We start from the raw sequence: 17,347 nt of genomic DNA, 5'->3' as shown, positions 1-17,347 counted from the left end.
GGCCAACGTTACAGATAAACCCCTTTTCGAACCGAACCCCGTCTGGGCCCACTTTGAAACGGAGCAGAGCTTTTTCAGCTCACTCATTTGTCTAAGGCGGGCATGAACACAACTCCACAGAACTTCGCTTGAAAACGGAAGAACAAGGCAGCGACTCCTTTGTATTCCTTTATGGCAACGACACAGCCTGATCACCTGGAGGTGATTCATTTTACTTAGCCCAGCCACGTTCTAAGAAATGCAGAATGGTGAGATAGAAGAAGAAGAAGAAGAGGAGGAGGAGGAGGAGGAGTTTGGATTTGATATCCTGCTTTATCACTACCCTAAGGAGTCTCAAGGGGATGCGGGTGGCACTATGGGTTAAGCCACAGAGCCTAGGACTTGCCGATCAGAAGGTCAGTGGTTCAAATTCCTGCAACGGGGTAAGCTCCCGTTGCTTGGTCTCTGCTCCTACCAACCTAGCAGTTCGAAAGCACGTCAAAGTGCAAGTAGATAAATAGGTACCACTCCGGCAGGAAGGTAAATGGCGTTTCCGTGCGCTGCTCTGGTTCTCCAGAAGCGGCTTAGTCATGCTGGCCACATGACCCAGAAGCTGTACGCTGGCTCCCTTGGCCAGTAAAGCGAGATGAGTGCCGCAACCCCAGAGTCGGCCACGACTGGACCTAATGGTCAGGGGTCCCTTTACCTTTAAGGAGTCTCAAAGCGGCTAACAATCTCCTTTTCCCTTTCTCCCCCTCAGCAAACACTCTGTGAGGTGAGTGAGGCTGAGAGACTTCAGAGAAGTGTGACTAGCCCAAGGTCACCCAGCAGATGCATGTGGAGGAGAGGGGAATCGAACCCGGTTCACCAGATTACGAGTCCACCGCTCTTAACCACTACACCACACTGGCAGTAGAGAGTTGGAGGAATTATACTTGCGGGTTTCCACCTTGTCCTCTGTCTTCCAGATTACTGGCGTGTCCATTTTGAGGGCTGGGGAGACCATGGAGCCAGCGCTGCGGGCCGTCTGTAAGGATGTCCGGATCGGCACCATCCTCATCCAGACCAACCGGTATACGGGGGAGCCAGAGGTAAATATCCAGGCCTGGTATGGGGCAAGGGCTTAGTAGTGGCCTGAGCTACTTGGCCACCTATCTAGCGGTATCCCAAACCCCTCAAAACTCAATGCATTGTTGCTCTGCACTATGGTCCTGTTAATATGGTTATTGGTCGGTTTTGTGGCTTGTTATTTTATGATTTTAATGAGACTGAGTTTGGGGCGGTATCCGGCTAACGTGTCCTTTCAGCACAAGGATCTGTGCTTTTGCAAGAGAACTTGCACCCCTAAATCTGTTCCAGGGGCTCCCCCAACCCATCCAGAGTAGATTTGGGAAGGGCTCTGGGTGCACATAGGGAGAAAGTTCTGTTGTGCAAGCATTGCACTGATATTCTTTGGATACCATCGTCAGTCTTTAATTCTGATATTTTTGTAACCTGTCCTGGGACCTTTTGGTCAAGTGGGTTGTGGCCAGCTAAATTTTGGGTCTGCACCCATTGAAACGGATGTGCCTAAGTTTTCCACACCCATTAATTTCAATGGGTCTACTCTCAGCATGACTTGCATTTAATACAACCTATTATTATTATTATTATTATTATTATTATTATTATTATTATTATTATTATTACTACTATTATTCAGCTTCTTGTTCTTTGATGGCATAGCTCATGCTACTTTAAGAGGGCTGATGATGGAGAAGAAGAGTGATAACAAAGATATTTAAGCAGTGTTGCTTGATAGATACAGGCCAGCCCAACGTCCTGTTTGGCTAGATCAAAGACATCAGGTGGATATTGAAGGAGTCCATTAATTTTGTGTAGTCCATCCTTTGCCAGCTGAGTGTCCTTCAAATCTTTTGGACTACAATTCGCGTCAGCCCAGCCCAGCTACAATAGGCAATGGTGTACAGTGGGCATGAATAAAACTTAATATTGCTGACAATGCAATGCTTTGCAACACTCTTTGACCAGGAGTACGTTTCCAAGCACAATTCAAAGTGTTGGTGATGACCTTTAAAGCCCTAAACGGCCTTGGTCCAGTATACCTGAAGGAGCGTCTCCACCTCCATCGTTCTACCCGGACACTGAGGTCCAGCACCGAGGGCCTTCTGGCAGTTCCCTCGCTGTGAGAAGCCAAGTTACAGGGAACCAGGCCTTCTCGGTAGTGGCACCCGCCCTGTGGAACGCCCTCCCACCAGATGTCAAAGAGAAAAACAACTACCTGACATTCAGAAGACATTTGAAGGCAGCCCTGTTTAGGGAAGCGTTTAATGTTTAACAGACTACTGTATTTTAATATGTTGGAAGCTGCCCAGGGTGGCTGGGGAGACCCAACCAGATGGGCAGTTTATAAATAAATTATTATTATTATTATTATTATTATTATTATTATTATTAAGCTTTCCAGAAGTTGTTGACCAAAACACCCAGAGGGCACCAGGTTGGGGAAGACTGGCCTATTCTATATCCACCTCTGGGCTCACTTGATGGTACTCACCAACTTTTGTCTTGGGGGATGTGGGTTGCCAACAGTGACCCTATGCAAGGAATGAGCAGGGCACTCCTGCTGGGGACACTTCCCTCCCTGCTTGCCGTCTCCGAACGCTCCCTTCCTCCTTCTCCCTCCTCCAGCTGCATTATCTGAGGCTTCCGAAGGACATCAGTGAAGATCACGTGATCCTCATGGACTGTACGGTCTCTACAGGAGCGGCAGCCATGATGGCTGTGAGGGTGTTGCTGGTAAGGAAGGCAGGTGGCGTGGGACAGCTTTGACTTAGCTGTTGGGAGAGAAGGAAAGAGGCTGTTGGGAGGGAGGGAAGGAAAGAGGCTGTTGGGAGGGAAGGAAAGAGACAGTTGGGAGGGAAAGAGGCAGTTGGGAGGGGAGGGAAGAGGCAGTTGGGAGGGAAGGAAAGAGAGAGTTGGGAGGGAAGGGAAGAGACAGTTGGGAGGGAAAGAGACAGTTGGGAGGGAAGGGAAGAGGCTGTTGGGAGGGAATAAGAGGCTGTTGGGAGGGAAGGGAAGAGGCTGTTGGAAGGGAAGGAAAGAGGCAGTTGGGAGGGAAGGATAAAGGCTGTTGGGAGGGAAGGAAAGAGGCTGTTGGGAGGGAGGAAAAGAGGCTGTTGGGAGGGAAGGGAAGAGGTAACAGCACTCCCCTCTGAACATTAGAAATGAAGGGAACAATGCTGAATATTTCATCTGACCATTCGCCGGAAGCATAAGCTGGGTGTGGGGAAACCAGATGTTGCTGAACTACAATTCCCACCAGCCCTAGCAAGCACAGCCAGTAACCAGGGTTGCTGGGAGTTGTAGTTCTGTAACACCCAGAGGGCCAAAGGGCAAGCTGGGGAGTGAAACTAAATGGCTGAAACCCTCTTCTTTCTCTTAGGACCACGACGTCCCAGAGGACAAGATATTCCTCCTCTCCCTGCTGATGGCCGAGATGGGCGTCCACTCTGTCGCTTACGCCTTCCCGCAGGTGAAGATCATCACGACCGCCGTGGACAAGAAAGTGAACGACCTCTTCCGCATCATCCCTGGTATTGGTGAGTGGCCAGGGTTAGAATCATAGAATCATAGAGTTGGAAGAGACCACAAGGGCCATCGAGTCCAACCCCCTGCCAAGCAGGAAACCCCATCAGAGCACTCCTGACATATGGTTGTCAAGCCTCTGCTTAAAGACCTCCAAAGTAGGAGACTCCACCACACTCCTTGGCAGCAAATTCCACTGTCAAACAGCTCTTACTGTCAGGAAGTTCTTCCTAATGTTTAGGTGGAATCTTCTTTCTTGTAGTTTGGATCCATTGCTCCGTGTCCGCTTCTCTGGAGCAGCAGAAAACAACCTTTCTCCCTCCTCTATGTGACATCCTTTTATATATTTGAACATGGCTATCATATCACCCCTTAACCTCCTCTTCTCCAGGCTAAACATGCCCAGCTCCCTTAGCCGTTCCTCATAAGGCATCGTTTCCAGGCCTTTGACCATTTTGGTTGCCCTCCTCTGGACACGTTCCAGTTTGTCAGTGTCCTTCTTGAACTGTGGTGCCCAGAACTGGACACAGTACTCCAGGTGAGGTCTGACCAGAGCAGAATACAGTGGCACTATTACTTCCCTTGATCTAGATGCTATACTCCTATTGATGCGGCCCAGAATTGCATTGGCTTTTTTAGCTGCCGCGTCACACTGTTGGCTCATGTTAGGAGGTCCTGCCCCTGGTCTTGAGCCAGCGAAGCTTCTGAATACCCGTTACTGGAAACATCAAAAGGCGAGAGTTTCTCTTATGTTCATATCCCAATTATGTGTTTCCACTGTGAGAACAGGATGCTGGACTGGCGTGGCCATTGGCCTGATCCAGCAACCAGCTCTTCCTTATGTTCTTACGGTTGTCGGATCCCTGGAAAAGCTTTTGAGTTTTTCATTCTCTGATGGCTCAGAGCTGCTTGCAAGCAATAATAAAATTCCTAACCACCACCATTGATGCAGAAAATAAGGGGTCGTTTCTTAGCATTGTGGTTTTTTCCCTAGCTGCAGACAGTTTGAATAAGGCAGACATAGGCAAACTTAGCCCTCCATATGTTTTTTGAGACTACAGTTCCCATCATCCCTGACCACTGGTCCTGTTAGCTAGGGATGATGGGAGTTGTAGTCGCAAAACATCTGGGGGGCCGAGTTTGCCTATGCCTGGAATAAGGCGTCTGAAGCCAGCCCTGTATAGGAAAGCTTTTAAATGTTTGATGTTTTACTGCGGTCTTACAGTTGTTGGAAGCCACCCAGAGTGGCTGCGGTAACCCAGTCAGATTTGTGGCATAGAAATGTAATTGTTAGGGATTGATTAGCTGCTTGTGCGTAAAATCGTGCTCCCTCAGAGTTTGTGCGACCCCACAAACCTCAGTGTGTGACGGAGCTCCTCAGACATGTCTGCTCTAGTCACTAGTAGAGTCCGACAGTGGCTGTCTGCGGAAGCGTTTCCAGCAAAGGAGCTCCTTAACGGAAACGCGTCTCCTGGACTCACGGCGTGACAGTTTCCGGCGAGGTGTAGGTCTCCCTATGTGAGACTCAGATACCTCCCCACTGTTTTCGCTGGAAGCGTCCCTGAGCCCTCCCTCCTGCTCACATTCCCTCAGAGAATCACTCCTCCCCCTGCTGGTGCCTGCTTCAGCTGTTGAGTCTCTTTCTTCCTCCCTGAGCCCCTCCACCACCTGATGCTCCGATGGCAGTTCCCTGACAGTAATAATAATAATAATAGTTGTAAAAACAAGAAACATAATTCCAACCAGGACACACCAGTGGGTCCCACAAAGCAGACTTCTTTTCAGCGTATGACAAAAGCCAAACAATGGAGATTCATCTCTGTGGGGAGTTCCACAATTTAGGGTCTGCCTCAGAGAAAGCCCTCTCCTTGGCCAGCTTTCCCCACACTTCCGAGGTTGCTGGAAATACCCAAGAGAGTCTCCTCTGCCAGATTTAACACCCGAGAAGTGGTCAAGGCTTCAAGCACGCTCCTGCCACCACCTCGATTTGTGAAGGTGGCAAATTTCTAGGATTTGCTGAACGCGCATGAAACGAGTTGCAAGAATGAGAATCTAGCAGAAGGATTTTGGGGTTTTTGCCAGACGAGAACGTTCTGGGCACATCTCTGAATAGCACAGACACAGCTCAGCGTACTTCCTACGTGCACAAGGGTTTCTCGTAGCTCTTCCTAAATCCCGTTCCCTCCTGCCTCCCTCTAGGAAATTTTGGAGACCGATACTTTGGCACGGATGCGCCTCCCGACTGGAGTGACGAAGAAGACCTCCTGGACTCGTAGCAAGCTCCTCTTTTGTAAAGGAACCACTCTGGAGGGAAAGAGGCTTCTGCACTGCACCTTAACCCCCCAAAACGCCCCCCCAACATTTGCAAAGAGACTATCGCACTGCACCACAGTTTTTTCTTACTCATCTTCCATCAGAGGCCGTGGCTGAGAGCATATTTTTTTGGAAATGGAGCGGATGACGAGAGATGCTTGCTGCCTTTTTTTACGTGCTCGAGAGCGTTTCTGAGCCTAGAGGCAATGTATTTTAATTTAAAGATTTACTATAACTTATTTTATTAAAAAAAAGAGAGAATGTTTCAGCTAAGTTTCAAGTGTCTTGTTGACGATGGGTGTCAATCATGCCCAACTAACCAAGCAGTTCAACCATCTTTTGTGTTAATGCGGCCACAGACCCAACTTTCGTCTCCTGGTGAGGCAGTAAAGGCAGCTAGTGAGCCTTGTGGCTAAGTGGAGATTTGAACCCTGGACTCCCAGGTCCCAGTCCAACACTTTTAGCCACCACACCAGCTCAACTGTTTTTAAAACGGTCTTATCCAGATGGGGTAGCCCTTAGAGAAAAAGAAGCATTGTGTCGTATGAGCCTTGCAGCTGCAATAGTTTATACAGGATATAGAATACAGTCATACCTTGGAAGCCAAACGCCTTGGCACTCGTACATTTTGGCTCCTGAACGCCGCAAGCTCAGAAGTAAGTGTTCCGGTTTGCAAGCGTCCTTTGGAACCCGAACATCCAGCGCGACTTCGGCGGCTTCCGATTGGCTGAAGGAGCTTCCTGCAACCAATTGGAAGCTGCGCCTTGGTTCCCAAACGTTTTGGAAGTCAAACGGACTTCCAGAACGGATTCTGTTCGACTTCCGAGGTACAGGTGTACTGGAAAGGCATTCCTCAGTTGAGAGAATGGCTTTTATGTACAGAAGAGTTAGCAGGAATAAAGCTGCGGAGGAATGGAGAAGCTTTAGGGAATTTTTGAATGCAGAGTAAAAACACTAATTAAGAGCCACACCTTCCACTTAACCGTAATCCTTTATAGGAGTGTTTTGATATTATATGACCCATTTTCCAGAATACCATGATTTGTAATTTGGGCTGTTTATTCTGTTGTGCATTGCAGTTTTGATGCAGTTAGTAAAAAAAAAAGTTTTTTAAGTGCACTCATCCACCAGTTCAGCTTCTGGCCAAACTGTTTGCAGCGGTGGCAGCTGTACATGGGAGCTAGTGCATCGAGTTTAAAAAGCAACAACATTAATCAGTGAGACTCCAGGCCATGTGAAACTTGATTTGGGTATGTTTTCACATTGTTTGTGCCTTCCGCATCTCCTGCAAATGGGCTCTGTGATTCACACTCTGAAATATAAACAAGCTGGAGAATGAAGTGTTCTCAGGAGTTGTTGTCTTAGGAGAAATGTCAAAGCAGATGAAGCCCAACACCTCTCACAACATGGGCACCTTGCTAAGGGAATGAAAGTGGTAGATAATTCAGGAGTAGGGAACTTGTCTCCGCTCTCCCAGATCTTTTTGGATTCCAACTCCTACCAGCTCCTATCATCAAGGCCAATAATGAGGTATGATGGGAGTCATAATCTAGCAATGTCTGCGGGACTAACCAGTTGGGTACAAAACAAGGCTAGCTAAGTTGCTTGCCTCCATTTTGATGTGAAATGGGCACCTATACTCTGCGAGAGCAGACCTACTCAGGATGGCAGTTGGGGCTGAGTGACATGCCGTGCTGCCATCTTGGATGTGGCCAATGGGCTAACGAACAACACATGACAAGTCACGTGATGCTCCAAGATGGCTGCATTCATGAGAACTCTCTGGCACTCTAGCTTGGTAAGAGGCTCAAATCGGCCAAATTTGAGAAGGGCTTTCTGGAGAAGGAGCCCTAGAAAACAGGAACCAGAACCATCTCTCTGATTATAGCAAGTCCCAAACCAGTATTTCCACACAATTTGGCTTGGCTTCCATGCGGTGATGAGATTAGCCAAGGGACAAAAAGTACCTGTGAAGAAGTCTTGCTCTCAGCCAGGAAACTGTTCCATCAAAGCCAGTGCTACCTGTTCGGGCTGGCAGGGGCTCTTTGGGGTCTCAGGTAGGAATCCTGCCTTGCCCTTGTATGCTGAGTGCACTACTGGGTTTCCATGTGTTTGTTAAATTTATGTCATCCAAATTTATATCATCCAAATGGGGCTCAAGATGGCTAGCAGGAGAAACATAAAAATAGCAATTTAAAAATGTGAAAGCAAGCTACCTTTGAAGGTGACTTGGAAACTACAACTAATCCAGCATGCAGTGACTGGGAGCGGCTTCCTGGAACATATAACACCGGTCCTAAAAGATCTACATTGGCTCCCAGTACGTTTCTAAGCCCAATTCAAAGTGTTGGTGCTGACCTTGAAAGCCCCAAACAACCTTGGTCCAGTATACCTGAAGGAGCATCTCCACCCCCATTGTTCAGCCTTGACACTGAGGTCCAGCTCTGAGGGCCTTCTGGCAGTTCCCTCACTGCGAGAAGTGAAGTTACAGGGAACCAGGCAGAGGGCCTTCTCGGTAGTGGCACCCGCCCGCTGGAATAGGCTCCCAGCGGATGTCAAGGAAATAAACAACTATCTGATAAACAAATATGCAACTTTTAGAAGACATGTGAACGCAGTTCTGTTCTGTTGAGTGAAGTTTTTAATGTTTGACATTTTACTGTGGTTTTATAAATTGTTGGAAGCCACCCAGAGTTGCTGGGGCAAGCAAGTTGGATGGGTGGAGTATATATTACCAAGAATGAACTATCAGCCTGTCAGTCCTTTCCATGCCCGTTGAGTTTCCAGTCCAGGATTTTTTCACTCTTTTTTTATAATAATTTTTATTGAGTTTTCCATATTTAATTACATTTTATTACATAAACCTATAACCTTAAGCATTGCTCAAAAAGAGCATCGACCTCCTTCCCTCCCTCTTTCTGACTTCCAAACATCTTTTAATAAATTCTTAGCATTTCTATAACCACTTTTTTACCTTCTATCTTCTTTTAACATTTCACCTCATTATATGTAAATCAGCTCCTTATTTTCACATTACGAAACATTTCAACTCAAACCTACAAACGTTTTCAAATGTTTACAATTTTCTTTCATATAAAGTATAAATTTGCTCCAGTCCTTCTGAAACAGTTTGTCACGTCGATTCCAGATCTTCCTCGTCAGCTTTGCCAGCTCTACGTATTTTACCATTTTTATCTGCCATTCTTCCAGTGTAGGAAGTTCCTGCTCCTTCCATTTCTGGGCCAGAAGTATTCTTACAGCCATTGTCGTGTACATGAACAAATTTATATCTTTTTTCTGAATTTCCCCTCCAATTAACCCCAAAAAACCCTGGTTTTTTGTTGAAGTTATATTTAAAAACCTTTTTCAACTCATTGTATATTATATCCCAGAAGGCTAAGTACCTTAGTACAAGTCCACCACATATGAAGGAAATTCCCCCCCTTCTCCTTGCATATCCAACTGTTTTTATCTTGGTTTCTATACATTTTAGCAAGTTTAGTCAGCGTAATGTACCAACGATACATCATCTTCATTAAGTTCTCTTTACGTGGCACACATGCTGTGAATTTAATTGTTCTTGTCCACAATTTTCCCCACCTTTCAAAGTCAATATTATGTCCCAAATCCTGGGCCCATCTAATCATAACACTTTCCCCCTCTTCATCCTTTGTATTCCACTCTAATAATCTTATACATTTTCGACAGTATTTTCCTTTTAAAGGTAAAGGTAAAGGGACCCCTGACCGTTAGGTCTAGTCGTGGCCAACTCTGGGGCTGCGGCGCTCATCTCGCTTTATTGGCCGAGGGAGCCGGCGTACAGCTTCTGGGTCATGTGGCCAGCATGACTCAGCCGCTTCTGGTGAACCAGAGCAGCGCACAGAAACGCCGTTTACCTTCCCGCCGGAGCGGTACCTATTTATCTACTCGCACTTTGACGTGCTTTCGAACAGCAATTCTGTCTCAAGGAATTTTTCGCTCTTTCTGGCTGGAACTTCCTTGAGGTCTCAGGTGGGTTGTCCGTTCTTCAGCCTCTCAACCCAATACAGTGGTACCTCGGGTTACATATGCTTCAGGTTACATACGCTTCAGGTTACAGACTCCACTAACCCAGAAATAGTACCTCGGGTTAAGAACTTTGCTTCAGGATGAGAACAGAAATCGTGTGGTGGTGGCATGGTGGCACCATTAGCTAAAGTGGTGCTTCAGGTTAAGAACAGTTTCAGGTTAAGAACGGACCTCGGGAACGAATTAAGTACTTAACCCGAGGTACCACTGTACCTCTTTTTCCACTGGCAATGCCGGGGATTAAATTGGGGACCGTCTGCCTGCAGTGCCTGCGCTCTACCACTAAGCAAAGCTCTTCAGCTTGCAAACTTTCCAGTGCAATTTTAAATTTGCTGCATCGCTCGTCTCCTGACCAACCCTGCCTTAAAGGGCTGACCTTTGAGAGCATCCTGCTGGTTGTGGCAGCTGCCCCACCACACTGGAAAAAGCGTGTGGGCGTCCTTGTGAACCCAGTCCCCGATTATGATCATACCCTGCCCCTCCCTTGTCGAGTGACCAGAAAACCCAGATTTGTGCTGATAGTGAAAACAGCGGCAGATAGAGATCTCAGATAGGCCAAGCTGTCAAGCTCTTCCATATATAGCTGAGAGTGAGAGAGTCTATTCTTTCCAGCGGAAGCATCCATTACGGTCAATATCCTATACAGAGACTGTGTGCAGGTAGGGGAAAATTTTACAGGTCCTTTTATATACAGTGGTACCTCGGGTTACATACGCGTCAGGTTACATACACTTCAGGTTACAGACTCCGCTAACCCAGAAATAGTGCTTCAGGTTAAGAACTTTGCTTCAGGATGAGAACAGAAATCGTGCTCCGGCGGCACGGCAGCAACAGGAGGCCCCATTAGCTAAAGTGGTGCTTCAGGTTAAGAACAGTTTCAGGTTAAGTACAGACCTCCGGAACGAATTAAGTACTTTACCCGAGGTACCACTGTATTGCAGGGTTTTGGACTAGATCAGGGGTCTGCAACCCGTGGCTCCGGAGCCGCATGTGGCTCTTTTACACCTTTGCCGCGGCTCCGGGGCGGATACTAGCGAGGGGAGGAGGCGCATTGTGCGCCCCGACACTCCCCACTGTGGCGGGCGCTGTACTGGCTGTGACGTCGCATGGGGGCGGTGCATGCGTTAGTCACGCACCGTCCTGACGTCACCTTCCCGCCCGCCCTCTACATTGTAAGGGGCATGTACGCTGGTCACTGCATTGAAAGGGGGTATGTACGCTGGTCACTGTTTTGAAGGGGAGTGAAGAACACACACACACACACAAAAAGGTAACTTGTTAATTTAACGTTTATTTCTATGAGGAGGAGTAATTCTGAGGGGTCAAACAAAGAAATAATAAAAAAGTGACAAAAAAGTTATTTTTATAATGACAAGTTTTGCGGCTCCCAGTTTTTTTTTCTTCGGAAACGGGTCTAAGTGGCTCTTTTTGTCTTAAAGGTTGCGGACCCCTGCACTAGATAATGCTTGGGGGTTTACCTTCCAACTACACAGGCACTCCAAGCCCAGCAGAAAAGATTACACAGGTGCAGTCCAAAAGGTGTAAGAATTGGAAGGGTGGCGCTCTGTTATTTCAGAAGTAAAGCCCTTAGAATCGACTGCTCTCTAATCTTGATATCGCGAATCTGGTGCACCTGAGATGGTCTCCCCCAGCACCTATGAGGCCTCTGCAATTCCTCCCACATTTTTTTTAATCTCCTTTGGAAGTGGGGAGAAATAGAAAATAATAATATTAACCACGACCTATCTATGCTTCAAATATCATCTTACTTTCTCTTTGTATTTACAGGGTTGTGGAAAATAAAATATCTGTTATATTATATATATATATTATTTTAAAAAATGCTGATGGTTGTGGTGTGTTTTTTTTAAGAAAAAGGTAAAGGAAGTGGGGAGGTTCTGACCACAGCCGTAAAAAGAACAGAGAGGAAGTGAAATGGGCGTCACTCTTTCCTACTTCCACCCTGTGAACTTTGCCAGCCTGGCTTTGGCACCCGGGTAGCCAGGCAGGAAAGAGGGAAAGTGCCTGGAGAAAACGTGTTAGAGGGCAAAGAGGGAGGGACAGAAAAAATTTTATTTTGTGAGGGACAGCAGCAGTCACTAGGAGCAATTTAGGACTAATTTGTTTTTTCTTTCTCTTCTGGGTTTCTCTCTTTGTTTCTGGGGCTGGGTTGATGTTTATCACTCTGTTGCGCTGGGTTTGGGTCTCCTAGAAATGGGTCCATTTGCCTTCCGTCAGGTTTTTGTGACTGGTAGCCATTTCGTGAATAGCTACCCCTTCCATGACAGCCATTTTGTGACAGCGCCCACAGCGCTCTGTATTCCCACAAATCCCAAAGGATTGACAATAAATACGCTTTTCTAGAGTGAAGTGAGGCCAAAAAAACCATTGGTCTGAGCACCAGCACATCTGTTTACATTTTAATCCTACCTTTTTCTTCAGGGTGCCATTTGTATGGTTGATTCCACCCCATTCCCCTTTTATTTTCCACAACGACTCTGTGAGGTAGGTCATGCCAAGATCTTGTGTGTTATGTACTGAAGTTCTCACCCTGGGCCAGCAGGGGGATACTGTAGATAGTTTTCACTCAGGTCCACATATGCAAATAAGGGATTGAAAGTGACGTTCAGTGATTGGATAGTTACAGAAAATGGTTACTGTTGCGTTCTAGTGGAGCTCTATATAAGCAGGCTGGCTGAACCCTTCAGTTCATTTCAGTTCTGTTCTGGCCTGTGAATAAACAAGAGTGCCGTCTGATATGTTCACCCACAACTTAACATTGTGATTGTCCCAATGACGTCACCAAATGAGCTTTATGGATGACCAAGGATTTGTGCCTTTGTAAGTCCAATATTCTGGCCACTGCATGTCACTATTGGCTTTCAGGGAGTGGAAGGAGAAATTATCATTAGCCATTACATCTAGGGACGGTTTATCTTTAGTCTATTTCACTTTTGCATTCGTTCATGTTTATTTGTAAGTCTGTTCCACCTTGCTTCCTAGTTAATCTGTGGCGTTTCTCATCCTGCACGAAAAAACACATTTAAATACATAATTCAAAGCATATACCATCCCTAGTGGATTTTGCTCCAGTAGCTGGGATTCAGAGACAACCTAACTTCAAACATCTCCATCTTTAATAATAATTAGGGATGCTTGAAGAATTTGATCCTTGCAAATTCAGAAACAGACCCACACAGCACCTCCCAGACTTACATGTGGACCAGAATGTTGATATCTATTACTTTATTTGGAATTACAGGCAACCACCCATTTACATGGGGATCACGTCATAAGGATAATTATATTACAGTGGTACCTTGGGTTACAGATGCTTCAGGTTACAGACTCCACTAACCAAGAAATAGTACCTCGGGTTAAGAACTTTGCTTCAGGATGAGAACAGAAATTGTGCGGTGGCAGCAGGAGGCCCCATTAGCTAAAGTGGTACCTCAGGTTAAGAACAATTTCAGGTTAAGAATGGACCTCCAGAATGAATTAAGTTCTTAACCTGAGGTACCACTGTATTTCTATCCCACACATCTTACTGGGTTGCCTCAGCCACTCTGGGCAACTTCCAACATGTATAAAAACAAAACAGTAAACATTTTTATAAAAACTTCCCTATACAGGATTGCCTTCAGACGGCTTGGGGGTCAGATAACTCCATCCCCTCCAACATTTCTCCAATGAAAATAGGGATGTCCTAAGGAAAAGTGGGACATTCCGAAATCAAATCAGAAACCGGGACAGCTTCTCTAAATCAGGGATGTCCCTGGAAAATAGGAACACTTGGAGGGTCTGCCACTGTTCACGGCTTCGGGCACAATCCAGCGAGCAACACGAGAACGGGGCCTTTTCTGCAGTGGCTCCACTTCTGTGGAACACTCTCCCCAGGGAAGTTCGCCTGGAGCCTTCATTATACACCTTTAGGCACCAGGCGAAAATGGTCCTTTTAAACCAGGCCTTTGGTTGATCTTATTGACATCCTATGCCCTTTTAAAATGTGTTTTTGTGGGGGTGGGGGTGAGTATTGGGTTGTTGTTTTTATTTTGACTGTGTATTTTATGGTTTTATACTTTGATTTTATTCTGTGAACAGCCTTGGGACCTCCAGGCATGGGGCAGTTTATAAATTCAATAAATAAATACATAAAATAATAAAATAATAATAAATAAATTGGGGGAAATGAGACACTAACAGAAACTGATTTGGGCAGGTCTGATCATCTCTGTTGCCCACCCCCTCTGATTGCCCCTCTCTTTCTCTACCCAAGAAGAAAGAAAGCCAGGCAGCCTGCCAGCTGTTTCAGCCGGGTTAATGTGAGAGCAGAAAGGGGGACGGGGAGGGCACCAGGTGGCACGTTGGAAGATGGCCGACAATAACATCTCTCTGACCCATACGAGGTAATTAAGGGGCTGCTATGGGAAGTATGCAGTCTTCCTACCCCCCCCCCAGGAGACGGGGGGCGCTGCCTTGCCAGCGGTGTTCACAATGCACCCCCTGATCCGAGAGATGGGGGTGCCGAACACTTGGCACGAGCCCTTTGGTGAAGTCAGATCTTCCTGACACCGATTCCAATTAGCACGTGCTGGTTAGCTTCAGCTCGGAATTATAATTGGAAACATACGATTGGAATGAAGCTGAAGCACATATATCAAGTAATGTTCGAGAGATAAGACTGCTGATTAATGGATCTCTGTGACCGGGAGTGACGGATGGATAAGTAAATCTTCTGATGAATCACCACTAGGAGACTGTATGTTTGGAATGAAGGGGGGGTGGAGGAAAAAACTTTTTTTTTCTTTGCACAATGTGATATTAATAACCCTTCACCCCAGATAGAAATAAGATTGTTGCGTTTTTACTAATCGCAAGCAGGAATTCAATAACTGTGTGGGATGGATTATAACAGGAGAGAGGATTGGTGAACGGTGAGAAAGAGGAAAATTTTCATGACGCAGTTAAAAAATGGCGTCTCGCTAAGACAGGCTTGCCGGAGAAAGAAGGACAGGGGGAGGAGAATCAGGATCATTCGAAAGAGAAGGAATGTTGGAACACAAGCTTGACCTGACAGAGCCTCCTGATTCATTTGATTTATTTGGCAAGCCTGAGAAAAGTAAAGGACAGACCGAAGATTAATTTTTTATTATTTTTTTGGGAAGCGTTGAACAGAGGCTGTCCCTGAGCGATATGATCTTTGGAGAGTACAAAACCCACACAGAGGATGCCTGTTTTCAATCTGTTTGTGAAAATTATCAGAGATCACAAAGAAAGGAATATACGATAACAACAAGAAGAGAAAGAAAGTAATAAAGGACTATCTGGATTGAACTGGATAGAACTGTCTAATTAAAGCAGTAATATAAGTGATGTTTGGACTCGTTCGGAGTTTTGGACTCGTGTGGAGCTTGATGTATGGGTACCCCCAACAAAATTTAAAATTTGGCTGTATAATTTGGAACTAATGTGATTTGGATAATGTGATGTGATTGGCCTGTTAATAAAAATTATTTTAAAAAAAGAAAGAAAGGGGGACAGGATGGGTCTTTGGTCTGACAGCTCATTCGGAAGAGCATGAGACTTAATCTCAGGGTTGTGGGTTCAAGCCTCACACTGGGCAAAATATTCCCGCACTTCTTCCAACTCTACAATTCTATGATTCTCCTATGAAAATAGGGATGTCCTAAGGAAAAGTGGGTCTTTCCGAGATCAAATCAGAAGCCGGGACAGCTTCTCTAAATCAGGGGTGTCCCTGGAAAATAGGGACATTTGGAGGGTCTGCCGCTGTTCACAGCTTCGGGCACAATCCAGCGAGCAACACGAGAAAAGGGCCTTTTCTGCAGTGGCTCCGCGTCTGTGGAACGCTCTCTCCAGGGAAGTTCGCCTGGAGCCTTCATTATACACCTATAGCAGGGCTCTTCGTGCACAGCTGTGTTACAGAGAGAGGAGGTGGGACGAGAGTAGGGCCGTCTTTAGCATATCCACCGCCGAGGTGCAAAGATCCACCCAGCACCCACAATTTAGTGCTGCCCACATCTACACCCAAGATATACTTCTCCGCAGTTGCAGGCGAGGCCATGGCGGCGTCCTGCTCTTCCGAGTCTCACTGCCGTCGCCCCTCAAGAACCAGGCGCCCAAGTTCCTCAGCTTCACATCCAGGAGCTTTTAAAAGCTCCCCAGGAGTAGAAGAGGGACGCATCAGCTGCGCCAATGACGGGCAAGAGAGCAACACCTCTCCATGCAAGGCGGGACTCCGGGGAGAAGAAAGCGGCTAGGGTGGAGGCAGCGGCTTTGAATGTCAGCTTGATCAAAATTATTTTTTATTTCATAACAGGTAGATACCGTATTTTTTGCACCATAACACTCACTTTTTTCCTCCTAGAAAGTAAGGGGAAATGTCTGTGCGTGTTATGGAGGAAATGCCTACGGGTGGCATGCCTACGGATTTTCCTCCTCTAAAAACTACGTGCGTGTTATGGTCAGGTGCGTGTTATAGAGCGAAAAATACGGTAGTTAACAGCTTAGGCGGCTTCAGCGGTGGGTGACTGGCGCCCCCCAGAATTTGGCGCTCGGGTGCCCCGCACCCCTTGTACCCCCAGGTAAAGACGGCCCTGGATGAGAGAGTACAGTGGTACCTCGGGTTACATACGCTTCAGGTTACAGACTCTGCTAACCCAGAAATGGTGCTTCAGGTTAATAATAATAATAATAATAATAATAATTTATTATTTGTACCCCGCCCATCTGGCTGGGTTTCCCCAGCCACTCTGGGCGGCTTCCACAGAAACCAAAAAACACTAAAATATCATACATTAAAAGCTTCCCTGAACAGGGCCGCCTTAAGATGTTTTCTGAATGTCAGGTAGTTGTCCATCACCTTGACATCCGATGGGAGGGCATTCCACAGGGCGGGCGCCACCACCGAAAAGGCCCTCTGCCTGGTTCCCTGTAGCTTCGCTTCTCGCAATGAGGGAACCGCCAGAAGGCCCTCGGCGCTGGACCTCAGTGTCCGGGCAGAACGATGGGGGTGGAGACGCTCCTTCAGGTATACTGGGCCGAAGCCGTTTAGGGCTTTAAAGGTCAACACCAACACTTTGAATTGTGCTCGGAAACGTACTGGGAGCCAATGTAGGTCTTTCAAGACTGGTGTTATGTGGTCTCGGCGGCCGCCCCCAGTCACCAGTCTAGCTGCCGCATTCTGGATTAGTTGTAGTTTCCGAGTCACCTTCAAAGGAAGCCCCACGTAGAGCGCATTGCAGTAGTCCAAGCGGGAGATAACTAGAGCATGCACCACTCTGGCCAGACAGTCAGCGGGCAGGTAGGGTCTCAGCCTGCGTACCAGGTGGAGTTGGTAGACAGCTGCCCTGGATACAGAATTGACCTGCGCCTCCATGGA

The 17,347-nt window shown here is 46.8% G+C and overlaps 1 protein-coding gene across 4 annotated transcripts in view; it reads left to right on the top strand.

Annotated features, from left to right (window-relative positions):
- Positions 1-6,148, top strand: part of UCKL1 (uridine-cytidine kinase 1 like 1) — an 84,717-nt gene extending 78,569 nt beyond the window's left edge. For all 4 annotated transcript variants that reach the window (XM_081196283.1, XM_081196282.1, XM_081196285.1 and 1 more), the window contains exons 12-15: positions 948-1,070; positions 2,671-2,778; positions 3,425-3,581; positions 5,767-6,148. In XM_081196283.1, coding sequence (XP_081052409.1) covers positions 948-1,070; positions 2,671-2,778; positions 3,425-3,581; positions 5,767-5,843 — 465 coding nt within the window. In that variant the 3' untranslated portion in view covers positions 5,844-6,148. The remainder of the gene's footprint in view (positions 1-947; positions 1,071-2,670; positions 2,779-3,424; positions 3,582-5,766) is intronic.
- Positions 6,149-17,347: the final 11,199 nt, after the last annotated feature.

Source organism: Podarcis bocagei (genome assembly GCF_964188305.1).
Source record: "Podarcis bocagei genome assembly, chromosome: 5".
Lineage (NCBI taxonomy): Eukaryota > Metazoa > Chordata > Lepidosauria > Squamata > Lacertidae > Podarcis > Podarcis bocagei.
Note: the sequence above shows the minus strand (reverse complement) of the source record. Positions and strands in the feature narration are given on the sequence as shown.